The following is an 18,210-nucleotide window of genomic DNA, read 5'->3' as shown; positions in this document are numbered from 1 at the left end:
GCTAATAAAAAATAAAATATTTTGCATTTTTATTAGCTTCACACATCATTGAGTAACATCTGGTGGTAAACTTCTCTGGCTGTCATAACAGCTTTAGAACCCAGGTGTCTTAATCTGCTTCCCATGGACCCAGCAATATCTTTTGGCCAGAGATTGCATCATAGTGCTTTGGCCATCCTTAAGTTGGTTGGTAGCTTAGTGACAAATTTGCATGTTGTTATGATATAAACTGTGTCTGTCAGGTTATTACCTGAATTGCCCATTTTCAGCTCATCATTTTTCAAAGTATGGATAATCTCTTGGCAAAGTATAGCAAATGGACAAAGACTAAGAAGTCAAGCAAGGCTTTGTAAGCATGATGATGATGATGTTTAAGGCTTATGATAGTTTTTCATTTTATTCACTTGTCTATAATTGACATGAGAAAGAACATGTTGTCCATATCAAAGTAATTATCTTATGCTTTCCTATCTTTTTTTTTTTTTTTTAAACTGAAATGGTACCCACTGAGAGCTATGTCACTCATTTCAATTCCGGAAACTGGAAGATCATCAGGGACAGTTACCCTCAACCCAAGGCTGCTGGATAGCAGCAAATTAGGGTCTTGGTGGCCTGGACAGTACCTGAGAAGGAAGGAGTGAGAGTAAGAAAAAACGGACTTTTTTTTTTAGTGGCAAAGGTACTTGATACTCATATCCAGAGAGGCAAGAGCAGAAACATCAAATGTGGCTGCTCTGTGGTGAAAGAGAGTACGAGGATAGGAAGACCGGGTGGGTCATTAATTAGAACAAGGACAGAATAGGCCACAGTCCAAGGGGTAAATGAGTGGTCAGATCTCAGATTGAAGCCAGACCAGGAATGACAAGGCGTGACACTGGGCAACCACTCCGGAGTGTTAGGTGCATGCAGCATGTGGCATCTTCAGAACTAAGAGGCATTTTTAAGGTGGCAGTTGAGTGCTGCCTCTCTGATGCCAGGGGCCAATCTCCTTTGTGTTTGGGGTTTTGCACAGACTCTTAACGCTGTTAACGGGGGTTCACATTGTTTGTTTTGGCGAATTTTAATTCAGTGAGAAATAGATAAATCATCTTCATTGTGCTCTGTCTACTCAAAGAAGTAAAAAATATACTGTATAAAGTATAAGTAAAAAATATAATATATTTTTAATATATTAATATTAGACATCTTTGTATAGAAGCTGTTTTAAATATATATAATTCTCTCCAAATGAAACAAAAGGAAGCCTCAATAATCAAGTTATTATTATTAAACAGAAAAGTAGTTGAATGTAATTTCTATCTCTCTTAACTACTAGACATGCATGGTTATTTTGTTTATGCTCTTCTTAGCTAATAAAGTGATTACTTACTGTACAGCTTTTATAGGTCTAAAAAATCAATTTGCTCACCTTTTGGTTGGTGTTGCTTCTGTAGGAATTTCAGTGAACATTATCACTCCTTGTGTAAAGCAGTACATCACCTAGCAACTGTTGACTGCATTTTCTCCCTGGCCAAGGTCGCTAAGCAAGGAGACTACTGCAGGTAATAATATTTTGTTTTATTCCCCTCCCTTTTCAGTGCTTTAGATCAGATGGCAATATTCAATTAATTTTATTGTTTTTATTATAAAATATTAAAATTCCTCAAATATATTGGATTCTTGGTAAAGTTGAATTTCATACACATATGGCTTGATTTAAAATTAACAAATTCCGTTCTTGCTTGCCGTATCACTGAGTACAATGAAAGCAGATGTTCACTATAACTCTAGAAGTAAATGTTATATATTTCAATTTTTAAGTTTATGTGAGTGACATTTTTATAAAGGAGCAGTTCTTTCATTTGTTAGCTTTAACTTGAACACTTTATAATATGTTTAACTTTGTAATTATAAAAGTCTCATATAAATATCATTTAAATCAGATGTGAGTGAGACTCAAGGTATGATTCATTCTGAAACAAGTTACTCTCTGTTGCTCTCAAATTACTCTTCCTAATAAATCTAAAACCTTAAGCTTGAGCCAGATCTTCGGCTCAATACTTTGCCCTCAAGACCCACTGGGGTGAGGGTTCTGCCTTCTAGACCCTTCTGGGGTCTGGGGTTGGGGGTGGGGGGAATGCGAGGGATCCTGCTTTCCAGACCCACTGGGGCTGCAGTCCTTTTCCCTTAGCTTTGCTGGGTAAGTATTGGGCCCCCAGGGCTCCAGGCCACCCTGGCCTCATGGTGGCTCTGCTTGGGCCCTGCCTCTGTGGTGGTTCTCTGTTGCCGCACTTCCCCTGGTGCTGTGTGCCTGGGCTTGCTCCTGGAACTCCCCCAGGCTGCAATTGCATGCTAGTGGCCTTCTGTGGCTCCAGTGGGCATTACCCTATTGAGGCTCTCTGGGGTCTCTTGTAAGAGCACTAGCCCATTCGTGAGGTCTCTGCCGTTATGACGTAATCACCTCCCAAAGGCCCCCACCTCCTAATACCATCACCTTAGGTATTAAGTTTCAACATATGAATTTTGGAGGGGACACAAGTATTAAGTCTGTAACACAAAGCCTCAGTTTTTTCAGATGTGTAAGAAAAATTAAGAGAATATTTAACTCACTGGCTTGTTGTGAGGACTAAAAAGAAAACATGGAAGAGATATTGCCCATCAGTGCTTGTGGCACACAGAGTTCATTAGTAGATATGTTGTGCTTCATACTGCCTTCATAACTTGGTTTCCTCTCTGGTTTGTGTCAAATACCTTTTTTTAAATTTCAGTGGCTTCTAGGGCCGGCCCTGTGGCTTGGTGGTTAAGTGTGCGCGCTGCGATGCTGGCGGCCCGGGTTCGGATCCCGGGTGCGCATCGAGGCACCACTTCTCTGTCCATCCTGAGGCCGAGTCCCACATACAGCAACTAGAAGGGTGTGCAGCTGTGACATACAACTATCTACTGGGGCTTTGGGGGCAAAAAATAAATAAAAAATCTTTAAAAAAAAAAAAAAATTTCAGTGGCTTCTATACCTAGCATAGTGGTTGTTAAAAAATAGTTTGTTTAATGTAAAGCATTTATTTATTTGTAGGAGGAGAGTTGGAGGAATGACTACACCAGTTATGGACCCAAAATGTACACAGTTTGCTGTTTTGTTTCCTTTTGTCTTGCTGTCTGTTTAGGTGTGGAGTGTATCTACAGTGTCGGGCACAACAGTTTTGCTTAAAAGGTTTTTTGCTTTTTCATTGTTGCCCAATTTTTTTGTCACATTGAAGGGATTGAAACATACAGATTTGCCTAGTCAGTTATCTGTAGGCATTTTAGAGCTGAAACTTTACAGTGTAGTAAGTGGGGAAAAATTATATCCTATTTACCATCCATAAAAAATGAGATATGTCAGTTTACTCCAGTTGAATCTAGTTCCAAAAGAATAAGAGTCTACCTGCAGTTGGCTTGATTTCTTCCTTGTGTATTGCAATCTTAGTAGGAGTTCTTTCTCGGTACACAAGGCATGTGAAGTAAACTTTTCCTAGTGGATTCTGTGTCTGAATTCAGCAGAGAATTGGCTACAGCCTCGTCACTTAGTGTGTGTTCAGATAAAGTTCTTCCCATTGAAAAATGCTTAGCCTGGTTTATCCCTTCTTATGCTTCTTCAAGTGGCCTTTTGCCATTTGTTGCTGCTGTAGCTAGTGAAAAAAGAAAGGTAGTATATGGTATGTGGTTTGCTCCATTACAACGAATTGGTATGTGGATTGCTCCATTACACCAGATTGAAATTTTCATATCTATATGTGTGTGTATATATATCTATATGTACACCTAAACATACATATATATGACACATAATATGTAGTTTAAAATAATGTATAATTTTCAGTGTATTGTGATAACCAGAATCTAGCTTTGATGTCAGAGGCCTGGTTCTAGCCCACCCTCTGTCACTAACTAGCCATGCACTGTACTCTTATTTAAATCTCAGGCATCCATATATAAAATTGTAAAAAGTAAAGTTATGAATTAGTAAATGGGATAAATCTTAAAGTTGTAGGAATTCTTTATTGAGATGTAGTTTTGGCAGAAACTGAGGAGTAAAAATATCTCTCTTATTACATCACTAAAACTATATGATTAATTCCTAGACTCATCAGAGATTTAACGAACATTTTTAGAGTATCTATTATATGCAAGTTTGGTGCCAAATTTTTCAGTTTGGCACTTCTCCTTGTTCTTTTGGCATCTTCCAGTATATATCAAGAGATTCCTTGATTTGTGTAAGTAAAATTTAAATCTCTCTTTTAGGCGCATCCTTCAGAGTGTAGACTTTGGATCAGACAGGCATGGGTTTGAATACTAGCTTAGTTATTTAACAGCTGACCTTAAGCATGTTACTTAACCTCTCTGATCCTCAGTTTCTGCATTGGCAAAATAACACCTACTTCTCGGAGATGTTGTGCAGATGAAATGAAATAAAGATATATGTGAAACTTCTAAGCAGGACCAGGCAGGTAATAAACACGTAGTAAATAGCAATTATTACTCATAGATGTTTACTCAAAAATCAGAAAGAATTAAGTATTATAAAAATTCTTTGTCTTTAATAAAAAATATCTCAACTTAAAGGTTGTTAGAATCTTTCATACCTATAATAGTTTGTTTTTTAAAAATCATTTTTAGTTCTCTGTCATTTCTCAACCTTGTCTGTCTCTTTGAACACAGTAAGCATAGTTATCTTCAAGTCTGTATCTGATAATTCAAATATCTGGAGTCCTTGTGGGTCTGTTTCTGTTGTCTGTTGTCTCTTGTCTCTGCTTGTTTTCATTAATGTCTCTCCCTGAATGCTTGGTTATTTTAATTATCTTCTGTATATTTTGCATTGTATTTGAAAAATCATTTGTAGAAATAATTTGATATTTATTCCTTCTGGAAGAGTCATGTTTGCTTCTACCAGGCATCTTAAGATACTAATAACAATCTGGCATCACTTGATTTGTATCAGGGCTTGAGATGATTCCGAGATTCAAAGGCTGCACTTCTTACTTCAGATGCACTCGTATGCCTGGTGTGCAGCCTCTTGGTGTCTCAGTCCAGAGCAGAGCTGTCCGTAGTGCTCAGCCTCAGCTGTTCCCTTCCCTCAGAGATCAGCAACCACCCTCCCTGGGCCTCTGTCCTACCCCAGCTCCTGGCCTGGTAATCCTTGCTGTCTTGTTAGTTATCAGGTGTCTTTGAGTAGCTGTTTATACTTTATCCAACTTTTTATTTGTCCTCAGTAGAGATTGTTCCAAACCATCTATTCTGTCAGTAAGACAATTTCAGGAAATATTTGACATGCTAAATTACTTTATTGGATACTATATATTTTATATCAAGAAAAATCCACCTGAAAAAATTTAAAGGAAAAATTATGCCATAACCTTTAAGTAATGTAATCAGTTTCTTTTAGCAACCATAAAATTGAGTGTAAATAGCCATGAAATAGGAAACTTTTATCCAAAATGCATTTTAAGCTAGTATTTAAGTATCTGAAATTTACACTATTTTTCCTTAGGTCTCCAAGCTTATTAGTGCATTTGAGCTATTGCAGTTAGTTCAAATTGATTATTTGGCTTCATAATTGCAATCTTTTCTTTCTACATGCTATTAGGACATTTTATTCACTATAGTCTAAAACTTTAGGCAAAAAATTTTATGCTAGGTCTTTCTATCCAATTTGTATTCTGGATATTAAATTGTTTTACTAACGTAGATTATGTTCTTTATCTCTGGGGCATTTAAAGGAGAAAGATGCAATTTTAAAAATATAAAATAAATCAGATTATTCAAGTTCAGTGTTTCGTTCTTTCTAGGTAACATCCAGATTTCCTCAGTTCTTTCTCCTTCAATGCCATAAGATACCATCAACGTGATTTTCATATCCTTCTTGCTGTGACTATCCTATCCTAGTATATCGTCTCAGCTCTGTGAATTATCATTTGCTTCTTACTGTGTCAGGAAGTGTTTTGTCATTATATAATTTGATAGCAACAGAATAAGTCAGTGTAGATTTTAGAGCAGAACAAATCACTCAAAATTTTATTCTAAAGTGAAAACCTTCCTGGGAAATCGTATCAATGTCATGAGTATGATTTATTGATTTCACTGGGCAGAGCACCTAGGATTTTATTTTAAAACTGATATCACTTACAGATGGTTTCATTTTTTTTCTTTTACAGTAAATTTATAACCCATCCAGATAAAAGTCCTATCTTTAGAATTATACTCTAAAATCCAAGAACTGTCCTTTTCCTGTAATTTTAAATATTTCTTCCCAAAGAATGATTTCAAATTGTTTACTCAGAAGATTCTTCAGTCGCTTTCTTTGAGAAATGAGAGTGTACATTCTTGGGTTTTGTTAGCCATGTATTTTTAAGAAGAAGAATTTAAGTATTTAGGAAGGTAGTATTTCTTGGTGTTATGAGTAAGTTTAGAAATGTGCTTATATGTGAAAGTTCTGAGTCAAAGAATTTGTTGGGGTCATTGATAGGATATTATGATGAAAAAGACCACAAATGGCCAAGAAATTGATGAAAAGATGTTCACCCTTAATAATCAATGAGTGCAATTAAAACAATGAGATAACACTGTTCACTCACCACATTGTTAAAAATTAGAAAGTTTGATAATACCAACTTCAGGTGAGGGTAGGAAAAAACAAGTCAGCCTTCGTATCCTGCTGGTGGGAAGATAAATTGATATAGCTACTCTTACTTTGTTAAAAAATATGTATACCCTATGACTTAGAAGTTTCACTTCAAGAATTTCCTCTAGCTTAGAGAAACACTTGGACATATGCACATGGGCACATGTATAGGATTGTTCATTGCAGCATTGTTTATAATAGTGAAAATCTAGACAGTCTAAATGTTCAACAACAGAGAACAGCTCACTCGTGTGTGCAGCAGCTTCCAAAGAATGATGAAGAGCTGACAAGAAGTGATCCTTAATCTTCTGTATACCATACCATCAGGGTCCGTTGGACCTAATTTCAGTTTTCAGTTTCTTAAAAGTCTTCCAAAAAACAAAGAGAAAATTTACTTTTCTTTTTTTTTAAGAAGACTAAAACTCCTTCTGTCTTGCATTTACCATATGGGTCCATTGGACCCTTTTATAAATCTGTGATGCGTTTTAGGATCTTTAATAATTTTATCTTTCATATGTCTGAAACATTTTACTATTTCATCATCCTAGGAATTATTTCATCATTGTTTATCAGTTATTCCCACTATGCTATGAAAGTCTAAAGTAAAAAGAAAACTGGAGAATGATAATGCAAAAGTGAGGTAGAAATCACTGTCACATCATTCTTCAGTTTTCTCATTGTATTGCCCGAAGTGTTACATCATCTTTCAAGTAGGTATAAAAAAAGACTGGAGATGCCACTGTTGTCTGCTTTTGACTTTCAGTGAACATGGTTAAGAATTCAGAATTTTTCATTTTTCACCATAATAGCAAAGAGAAAAAACTTGACAGAAGACATTTCACAGTTATTAGATTAATCAAAAGATGAATATGTGGAGAAAGATAGCAGTGCCCTAGATAGTAATGATGATGGTGGAATTTCTTGTGAAAACAAAATCTCAGATTATGAGTGTTCAGATAACAATATCCTAGCTGAATTTTATGAAACTCAAGAATCACTGTGTGAATAGTTTATTTGTAAAGGCAAAATGAAATGTAGTATTATAGTTAGCTATTCCATAGGAAGCATACATCATGCAGTATTTGGTGGCAAGAATCTGGACCATCCTATTTTGTAAAAGGACATGTGGCAGTATTGTTTTATCTCGTATGATGTTTGTGCACTAAAATTTATTTGATACTGTTTGTGGGTAGACAGTTGCTGAAGGCAGAAGATTGAAAGAAAATAGATGATATGAAATAAAAATATTCATTTGATTATTCTAATTGTATTTATAAATATAAAAATGAAAATGTTTTGCAGTTATGAAGCAAAGAAGATGGCTGTCTTCTCATCAACAAAATTATGAGCTTTAAAAGATTTCAAAGAATTCTTCAAATATTGCATTTTTGTCAGTGAAAGTAGGAGAAGAACTAGAAATAATGATAAGCTAGAACCTGTAAGAAATGTATTGAAATCTAGAATTAGTGTTTATTGATGAGTATGGTCCAGGTGCGTGCATGACAGCTGATGAACAGTTAATTACATTCTGAGTGTGTTGGCCATTTCAGGTATATATGCCTTCAAAAGCAGGAAAATATGGAGTAAAAATGTGAGATTTGCTCTGTTTAAATTCTTACTAACGTTTGTCATGAGGTTTTTTTTACTACCTCTTTATTCTTAACTTCTGCAACTTATTTGTAAAATGACTTAGAAATATTAAAAAAAAAAATGAGTCCATTGGACCCATATGGTAAGTGGTGAAATCTATTTTTTATGTGCACTGAGGGTTAAGGAAAAAAGAAAAGTAATTGTGGAATGATATATTACAATATGATTCTGTTTTTTTAAGAAATCACAAACCAATATGATGGGTATATATAAACCTAACTGCATAGAAGGAGGTTGAGAAGGGCAGACACCAAACTGGTCTCAGTGGTGACCTCTGGGGAGGAGACTGAGAGTAGGACAGTGCTCATGGGAGCTTTCATAAATAGAGAAAGCTAGAGATAAAAACAGAAATAGGAAAGCTTGCAAAACAAGACCAGCAAGGCAAAAAAAATTTTTATATCAAAAAAAGTGAAAGATACTAAAGCCCATAGATTTTTTTTCTTTCTTTCTTTTTTTTTTTTTGTGAGGAAGATTAGCCCTGACCTAATATCCATGCCCATCTTCCTCTATTTTATATGTGGGACGCCTGCCACAGCATGGCTTGACGAGCGGTGCGTAGGTCTACGCCCGGGATCCGAACCCATGAACCCTGGGCTGCTGAAGCGGAGCGTGCAAACCCAACCACTACACCACTGGACTGGCCCCCGAAAGATGTTTTAATTGAACAGAATATGAAAATTTTAGGTCTTTCTATCCCTAAGTCCAACACCTAATGTATATTAATGTAATAATTAAATCTATAAATAATTTTACATGATTTCCTTTATTATGCTTGTTACTGAAAATGGTTTAAGTAGCAATAGACTGAATTGTAATTTTTATTAATGAAAATATCTTAGAGAATAGTAGAAAACTAAAAAAAAAAAAAAGGGTCTTGTAAAGGCAGGTCTCCATAGTGGAGCCATCATAATACTCTGCTGAAGTTTGTGCTTCAGAGCACTGTCATTATAATAACTGTCTTCCCAATTCTTATTTTATAGTTAAATTTAGCTTTTATACTCAGAGTCTTATTCTCAACATATGTTCTTCAAGTCCATGTTTAAAGTTTTGTTGTCTCACAGACTGGCCAAAATTTTTCATGCTATCTTAGAGATTTTTTTATAAAGGCTGTTTCCATGCCTAGTAAATTGAAACATACTTCTTTTTGCAGACCAACTCTACAAGAAGAAAGGAAAATCGTAATAAAAAGTGGCCGGCACCCTGTGATTGACGTGTTGCTGGGAGAACAGGATCAGTATGTTCCCAATAGTACAAATTTATCAGTAAGTACCACGTTATCCCCCCAAATAAGAAAGAGATGATGACATTGATCCCAAATTTTTAAATAATAAGCAATGTTTTTAAAATTTACCTGAATTTTAACTTTGGCTTTAAATGGACTAATCCTTGGCTATGGTTTTATACTCACCACCAAATATGGAATTGGTTCTATTTCTAATGAGAGATTATCCATAGAGGGGAAGATTTAGCAGCTAAAGGATTAGTTTTAATTAATTATTCTAGGTAACCCACTAAAAATATTTTGTATTTATAAATGCCAACAAAGGCTAGTACTGTGATTTTGCAAATTCTTGTTAGGGTATAGTGTTACATGCTTTGTCTTGTGTTCCACTATTTTCAAATATTCTGTGAAAGAATGAGAGATACTTCAGCTGATTTCAGGTGAGAATTTTTGTTACATGGGCTAAAGTTCTCTTACAGAACATTAATGATCTTAAATATTTATTCATTTAACATATACTTATTGAGTGCCTATTTAGCCCTAGGTAGTGAAGTGCGCATTAGGACAGAGAGTGGTAAGCAAGACAGCGGTGTTCCTGCCCTCCGAGAGCTTGTGGTCTAGCAGAGAAGATAGGTTATTACAATATAGCTTGGTAAGTGCCATGATATAGGAAGCAAAGATGTCCCAGGAGCATGGAGCATGTCAACCTAACCCAGTGTAGAGGGAGCACTGGGGAGATTTCCCAGGGATGAGATGGTGACTGAAGAGTGAGTCAGCACGGGCTAGGGAAATGGAGAGGAGTGTTCAGGTTGAGGAACCAGCATGTCAGAGGCTGGAAGTGAGGCAGAGCAGGGTGAATTCAGGGAACAGAAGATGCTGAGTAAGGTTGGAGCGTAGAGTGTAAAGAAAAAAGTGTTCAGAAATAAGGAAGAGGCCAGTTTGCTTATATGCCATATTAAGGAATTTACATTTTTTTCCCTAAAGGATTGAGAATACAGCAAGAGAGTGATTGAATCTGGGGAAAAAAGTGAACTTGTGAGAGGGGAGGGTGTGTGTGTGTATGTGTTACATAGAGCTGCATTGTCAAAGATAAGCCATATACCAATTAAAGGGGTAAGGGTAGTTTTATTTGGTAATATTATTGCAATAGGGTAAAGAGTCCAGTGTGAACTGAACTCAGCTTCAATTTGTGCTGAGTGCCTAGGCGTTTTAAAGGGAGAAGGCGGGGAGTAGGAAGGAGGAACAGGAGTGAGAAAGCGTTTTGAGCAGATTCAGGGAAGTGGAAATTTATAAAAAGCGGGAAAAGGGATTGGTTACTGTGAAACTCACCTGGGTTTACTAACTGGCACCTGGCGTTTATACCCACCCACAGGGACTGGGAAGGAAAGGGGGAGTTAGCTCCTTGAATGTTTGCAAGTCCTTGAGAACACAGTTCTGGGTGGTAAGATTTACATCTCAAAGTGGCAGAAATAGGATTTATAATTTCAAGCTCTCTGAAGTAACTGCTCTAAGAGGAGATTCAGGGGCCATCACCAGGTTTTGAATGGAACAAACAGTAAATTGTCCTGGCAGCATTGTGCTTTCTCAGGCAGGCACTTCAGGGGGGACTGGGGTCATCCTGAGCATGTGGCCTTGAGCTGTTAGAAACTATGCTAGTGTTTGTTCTAGTCTCTTAGTGGGGTGAGTAAATAAAATCATTTGTGCTGAGAGGGTGCAGTTTTTATAGGCCCAGGTTGAGGCCTGATCAAGAAGAGGGCTTGGAGGAGCCTGAGTAGAATTTGGTCAAGGAGAGTCTTCGTCAACATGGAGTAAAGTAATCTGGTGACGAGATGAAAGAATTAATATGCAGGGATTAGTTAAGTGAGAGAAGTTGTATCAGAGAATGAGATGCCTGACTTTAAGATTTCAGAGGTAATGTTCTTCTGAGTAATGGCAAGATCCTAGGTAAGGCCATGGAAGGTGGGTGGCAGAAGTAGAGAAGGTCTTTGGCGATGAGGAGATCAAAGAACAGAGTTTGGGAAAAAGTCATCCACATGAATGTTGACATCACCTAAGATAACAGCAGGATTTGTAGGGGAAGACGAAGGTGGTCCAGGTGTCAGATTCCAAGGGATGGAGACTGGTGGCCTGGAGCTTTCTGGGTGTCTGCAGTGAGGACAAGCAGAAGCGGGAAAGCCCTAAAGAAGGAGATAAGGAGGAACTCTGAACCCTGAGGTATGTGTGGTAGCAGGTGGCGGAAAGCTCAGCCTCCAGAGGAAGGGCTACAGGGGAGTAACAGCCAGGTTTCAGTGTAAGCCAGCGTTGGAGAGAGATGTTAAGCATGGAGGTTAGAAAGAGAAGGATTGGGTAATTTTTCAGAGGACACTGGGAGACTTAGAATGTAGGGAAACAAGTGGAAATTAGGTCAAGAAAGGAAGCCCAGAATAGCAAGGGAGTTGGGAATATAACTGTGTTCCATCTTGGAGATGGAAAGAAAAAGATGTATTATACTGTTTAATAGAGCAAGATTTGAGAAACTAAAATAGCCTTGTGCCTAATTACAAGAACATTTTACAGAAACATTGAACTCTTATATTTAAATTTTTACAAAATAAATGGAGTGATTTATTCCAGCAGCCACCTCAGAATATTCCAGAATATTCGTTTCTTTTACATATGCTTTTTCTAACTTGAGTAGGAGTTGATATAGAACTGTTGCTATGGTGAAGTGCATTCTTTTTTGCAGGGTATAAATTTATATATAGGGATAGAGTTGAAAAAGAACTTACTATGTAAAACTCAATTTAAAATATTTTATAGGTGTTAATTATAAAATATAGCCTGAAAATAATTTCCTGAAAGTCAAATGGTATTGTTGCTTTTGATAATCATGTAATTTTAAGAAATGGTCTTTTGTACATGTAATTTTAAGTATACTTTTCTGGATTCTGTATTATATGAACTTATTCTAGTGCTTCTGAATAAGCGAACTTTCTGCCCACCTTCTCGCTCCTGGTTTTAAGAATAGTCTTTTTTTTCCCCTCACATTTCATTATCTTGCATTTATTTATGAATTTTTTATTAGCATTATTTTATGAATATTCTTATGGATTTTGACACACTTGATGTTAGTGTTGTACTTGTGTCAGGCTTACAAAGAAGAAAGAGACATAATACCTCCCTAATCTGGTGGGAGATATACCCAATTAAATTAACACAAATAGAATACGTATTTATAAAGGCTATGAGGGAACTAACAGATTACCTGGTAGAAAAATTGGCAACCAACTTGAACAGGCATTTCAGAGTAGAGGATATCAAAATGGTCAATAAACTGACATTTTTTTTGGCTGCTATATACTAGGTTTTCTGGCAGAAATATAGCAAAGACTCAGAGAGGAACTGTGACTTTGAGGTGCTTGTGGGACATTGGGTGGAGATCCTAAGGTGCAGGTGGATATAAAGCCCAGGAGAGAGGTGTGAGCTGGAGTTACAGATTTTAGAATGGTCCTGATGTGTGTACAGGGAGTTTAGACTCGAACTCTCACTCAAGGAGAGCGTATGAAATGTCAGGAAGGCTGATGGCAAAGCCCTCACAGGCACTAACGCTGGAGGAGTGGTGTCACTGAAAGTAGGTTCACATGAAGAGAGCCTCTCAAGAATCTTTTAGACGTGTTTTCTCTACCTTTTTTTAAAAAATTTAGAGTTCTAGTTTAATCTGAGCATCAAAAAGATAAAAACAAAAATACAATGGTAACAAGATGCTGTTGTGTATTCCTTACTATCCTTTAAGACCTAGCTCTGCCTCAGCTTCTAGGAAACCTTGTTTGACTTCTCTAAGCAGAATTGAAAGGAATGCTCTTTTAAACTTGCTTTTTGTTCCCTTCCCTGACTCACTGCATAGTCTGAGTAGACTTAGCAGCCACTGGGTCTTCCCACCTCCATCTTACCCACCTCTAGTTCATTCTCCACTCCGCAGCCACAGGGCGTTTCCCAGCCTGTCACGTCACTCTCCCATTTGAATTAATGCCTACAGTCCAGCCGTGTAGTTCCCAAGTCACTAGATCTCTGGGTCTTGGCAAGTGGTGTTCCTTCTGCCTAGAATGTCATTCCCCACACTGTACACTGCTGCCTTACACCCCCAGCCCCCACCCCACTGCTCTGTGGCTCCTGCTTGTCTTTTGAGTCTTGTCTTGGGTGTCACCTCTTGCACTCAGCCTTTCCTAAGTGGATGCCCCTATCACATACCCACAACGATCTGTATCTCCCCACTTTAGTACTTATTCTGCTATATTATAACTGCCTTCTTTTTTGGCTGTGGTTCTCAGGGGACTAAGCTTGAAGAGAGCAGGGAATGTGCTTCTCTGGTTTGGTTTTGGTCCCACTGTCAGTCACAGTTCTCTGGCACAAAGCGGGCACCCAGTCAGGTTTGTTGAGTTAACAAGGATTAGCTAGAAGCCTTGAGCACTCTCCAAGTCTCACTTTCAATATTTGCCTTTTTTCTTCACAAAATGTTATTTTTTAGGATATTATATGGGGATTTCACAACTTTTGGAATAAATATACTGTAGAACTAGAAGGGAAATTAGGGATCATTTAGCGTAGCCACCTCTTCATACCTGTGAGTAAACTGAGGCCCACTAAGGGGAATTGACCTGCCCGAGGTTACCCACGTCAGGTAGTCTTCAACTCTTTCTCAAAATGTAGAAGTATTCTAAGGTGAGCCAGTGCTCTCCACCCTTTTTCAGTTCATAGCGCACATAGAAAATGGTAGTACTTTGATGGTACATTGGAGTAAAAGGAGAAGCAAAAGGTTGCCCAGAGCGAAAAGGTTTCCCAGGCTGTCTCAGCCCCACCTGGCCCCTTGAGGGTTAGGAGGTCAGCATCTTGGCACACTTGCAACCTGCGAGGTAGACCAAGGCACAGTGTGCCAAGACGTGCTGCTCGGGAAACGCCACCGTAATCCACTACAGTCTCGGGATCGTTAGCTTATTAACCCTAATGACTTTCTAATGGATGGACTTTTGACAATAGATTTAAGTTGGGGTTTTTAGTTTGTTTGTGTTTTTTTCTTTTTGTTTTTAATATAAATTATACAAATTCACCTTATTAGGAGAGTTAAAGAGAGAAGTGTGGTTGATGGTTTCTCAATTTGTGGGAGGGAAGAGAATGAGTCAAATATACACAGCTGGAAGATTCCTAGGAAGCAGCAGAACCCTTGGATCTCTGTGGCCCAAGGGAAACCCACAGCCCAGGTGTTCTAGAGTGGGACTCGGTGGGCACTGGAATCCTGGTCACGGTCCCTTCTCCTGAGACCAAGAAGGGGCCTGGGTGCCTCAGTCCCTGGCACTGTGTGTGGCACAGTGTAGGTGCTCACATATTGTTACATGAGTGATGTTGAAACCGGTGAAGATGAGGGAGTGCCGGAGGGGACCAGGGAACACAAACTTCCCATTTCCTCCCTTCTCCCAGCACAGATACTAGTAGCTGCCCTGGCAGTGTGTGCTTTGGCTATATAAAAGTTAGTAAGACTAATTGCAATGATATTCATAAGCTATTGACTCTTTGTATCTAATTACCAAGCAGAACAACAACAATGCATACCATAAAATATGTTAGAGTTTTAAGCTTAATTTAATTCCATGGCTGGGTTATTCTCATAGATTTTGCTGTAAGTGTGTTTTTCACATAGCACAGTCATTGGATCATATCATTAAAAATTAGAGGAAATATTAGTGACATTTGAATGTTGTTTTCTGTCACTTCTTTCCCCTGGTGCCCCTGTCTTCCTGCTTCTGAAACAGTGAGATAAAGAAGGGCATTTTGTATGATAACTGGTGACTTTTTAAAGTGTTCTGACCTGTGCTGCTCCCTCTGCCCAGAGTGTTCCTCTTCTCTCTTCCTGTCCCTTACCCATCGCCGTTGATTGAACTCCTACTCATCCTTCGAGACCCAAAAGATACTACCACCTCTTTAGAGCCTTCATCATCACTCTGGCCAAAAATAATCTCTTCTACTCTAGCATTTTCTTTGTTGTGTTTTTTAAAAATTCTTACCATGTACCCCTTTTTGTTATACAGTTTTAGTGGAAAAGTGCCTAATGGTGATAGGAGATAGAAATTCAAATCGTGGTCTGCTGTTATTTTACTGTCATCTTGGATAGGCCATTGTACTCACTGGGCCTCAGTTTCTTCATCTGTAAAATGAGGGGGTTGGCCTGAGTGACAGCTAGCTCTCAGTGGAGTGTAAATTGGGCAGCATCCAGGCATCAGAAGGATTTGGACCCTTACCTTGGCATCTCAGCATATAGCCTGTACTCCTTCCAGCCTTTGTGTTTGTCATTCACCTTAGGTTAAAAGTGCAAGGATTTGGCTGAGAGCTTGTGTGGAGGAGGCTTTCACGAGGGTGAGCTTTCACAGGCTCTTACTGTAACCTGCCGTTGATTAACATTTTCAGGGAATAAAACACTTCGAAACTGCCAAACTTTTTCAGCAGTCTGCCACTATTATAAAAATGGTTCTACTATGATTCTTTTTTAAAGATAGATGTCAATATCTCTACCTGCCAAGGAAGAAAGCATTTTTTGCAGAAAATGAGCTGATGCCCAAGTCTTGGAAATTAACATGTGACAATTTTAGTTGTTTTATTTATTTTTTCTGCTGTGCATCTCCTGACGTTGGGGATATTCTGACTGATCATCATTCTGGTGGACCCAGTGGTGGACCCAAGGATGCTGGCCCTGAGCTAGGGCAGCTCTTCTCTTACTTAGCAGTGACTGTGATTCCCTATCACTGAGTAAGGATCCCCTTTGAGACATCTGTCAGAGGATGATCGTCACTTAACATCCCAGTTCTGCTATTCAGTAACTGTGTGTTACTGGGCAAGGTACTTAGCTTCTCCAAGCCTCTGTTTCCTCAGGAACCTGTGACATGGGAATACAGTAATACTAGTATTACCCCGTGAGACTGTTGTGAGAACTTTATAAATGAGATGATGCACATAAAATCATTAGCACAATGTCTGGCACTTGTTATCTGTGATTTTCTTATGATACCTTAACATATACCGTATAATTTTTCATTTCCACATCCCTTTTTCTCCCAAAGAAGATGGGAGATGTGGAAGTTGATTAGTTATCTTAAAACTTACTAGTTTAGATTCAGTGTTTTGACTCTTCATATACAATATTAAGGTCTTAGTGACTGATGCTATCCTGACAGACATTGCCAATACTAAGGAAAAACTTTCAAGAATGAACTTCTAGCCTCAGCAGTGGTTCATCAAGGCAGTGCAGTAGGTGCCATACAGAAACATAGTCCCCTTAGTGCAGTACTTTAGCTTTTGTTTACTGTCACTCATCCATCCATCCATCCATCCATCCATCCATCCATCCATCCATCTATCTGTGGTTTCTTAAGAACTCGCCCTGTGTGTGGCATCACGCTCAGTGCTGAGAACAGGTCTGGGCACTGTCTAGGCCAGTCCGGTTTGATGCATCCCCAGTAACTTCACTAGGCTCCAGAGTGCGTAAAGAGGTGGTTTTTGCCAACTTTCAGCTTCTAGCTATCCGGTTGAAATGCTTACTCATCCTAATTGGTCTTCCAGATGGATTTAATGTGTTTTTCATATCTGAGACCTTTTGATGTGTGGTGCCTCAAATACATATGATCCTTGCTAAAAGATAGATGAGCACATTAGATACGTGAAATTTGTTGATCATTTCCTTACTTACTATGTCATCTTCAGTACTGTAGAGGAAAGGGAGTCGTATGTTCCTGCCTAGTTTTTATAGAGAATGCAAATGATTTTTTGAAATGTAAGGGTGGTGAATAACCCTGTAGTGATGCTTTTCATGTATTAAATTCATCTATTTGATTAATATTTATTAAATGTTATTTATTTTTTATTGAGGTAACATTGGTTTATAACATATAAGATTTCTGGTATACATCATTGTATTTCGATTTCTGTATAGACTACATTGCGTTCACTACCAACAGTCTAGTTGCCATCCATCACTGTGCAAATGTGCCCCTTTACCTCTTTTGCCCTTCCGCATTCCTCTTCCCCACTGGTAACCACCAGTCTTTTCTCTGTATCTATGTGTTTGTTTTATCTTCCACATAAGAGTGAAATCATACAGTATTGTCTTTCTCCAGACAGGTGTTTTTCTGTCTGACTTATTTCGCTTAGTATAACACTCTCCAGGTCTATCCATGTTGTGTCCAATGGCAAGATTCCATCTTTTTTATGGCTGAGTAGTATTCCATTGGGGGTGTGTGTATGTATATATGTATGTATATGTATACCACATCTTCTTTATCCATTCATCTGTTGATGGGCACTTAGGTTTTTTCCCAAGTCTTGGCTGTTGTGAATAATGCTGCAGTGAACATAAGGGTGCATATATCTTTTCAAATTAGTGTTTTCATGTTCGTTGGATAAATACCCAGAAGTAGAATAGCTAGATCATATGGTAGTTCTATTTTTAATTTTTTGAGGAATCCCCATAGTGTTTTCCCTAGTGGCTGCACCAATTTACATTTCGTAGAGCAGTGTATGAGGGTTCCCTTTTCTCCACATCCTCTCTATCACTTATTTCTTGTCTTTTTAACAATAGCCATTCTGATGGGTGTGAGATGATATCTTATTGTGGTTTTGACTTGCGTTTCCCTAATAATTAGTGATGTTAAACATCGTTTCATGTGTCTGTTTGCCATCTGTA

At 38.1% G+C, this 18,210-nt stretch overlaps 1 protein-coding gene across 1 annotated transcript in view; it reads left to right on the top strand.

The window, feature by feature from the left end:
• The window catches only part of MSH3 (mutS homolog 3), a 170,769-nt gene that overhangs the window by 101,820 nt on the left and 50,739 nt on the right, over positions 1-18,210 (top strand). The window contains exons 18-19 of the mRNA XM_087430101.1: positions 1,434-1,541; positions 9,435-9,546. Coding sequence (XP_087286227.1) covers positions 1,434-1,541; positions 9,435-9,546 — 220 coding nt within the window. The remainder of the gene's footprint in view (positions 1-1,433; positions 1,542-9,434; positions 9,547-18,210) is intronic.

The sequence above is a fragment of the Ceratotherium simum genome, chromosome 4 (genome assembly GCF_057802395.1).
Source record: "Ceratotherium simum simum isolate JZ-2026a chromosome 4, ASM5780239v1, whole genome shotgun sequence".
Classification (NCBI taxonomy): Eukaryota; Metazoa; Chordata; class Mammalia; order Perissodactyla; family Rhinocerotidae; genus Ceratotherium; species Ceratotherium simum.
The sequence above is the reverse complement of the archived record's forward strand: the minus strand, read 5'-3'. Positions and strand labels throughout refer to the sequence as shown.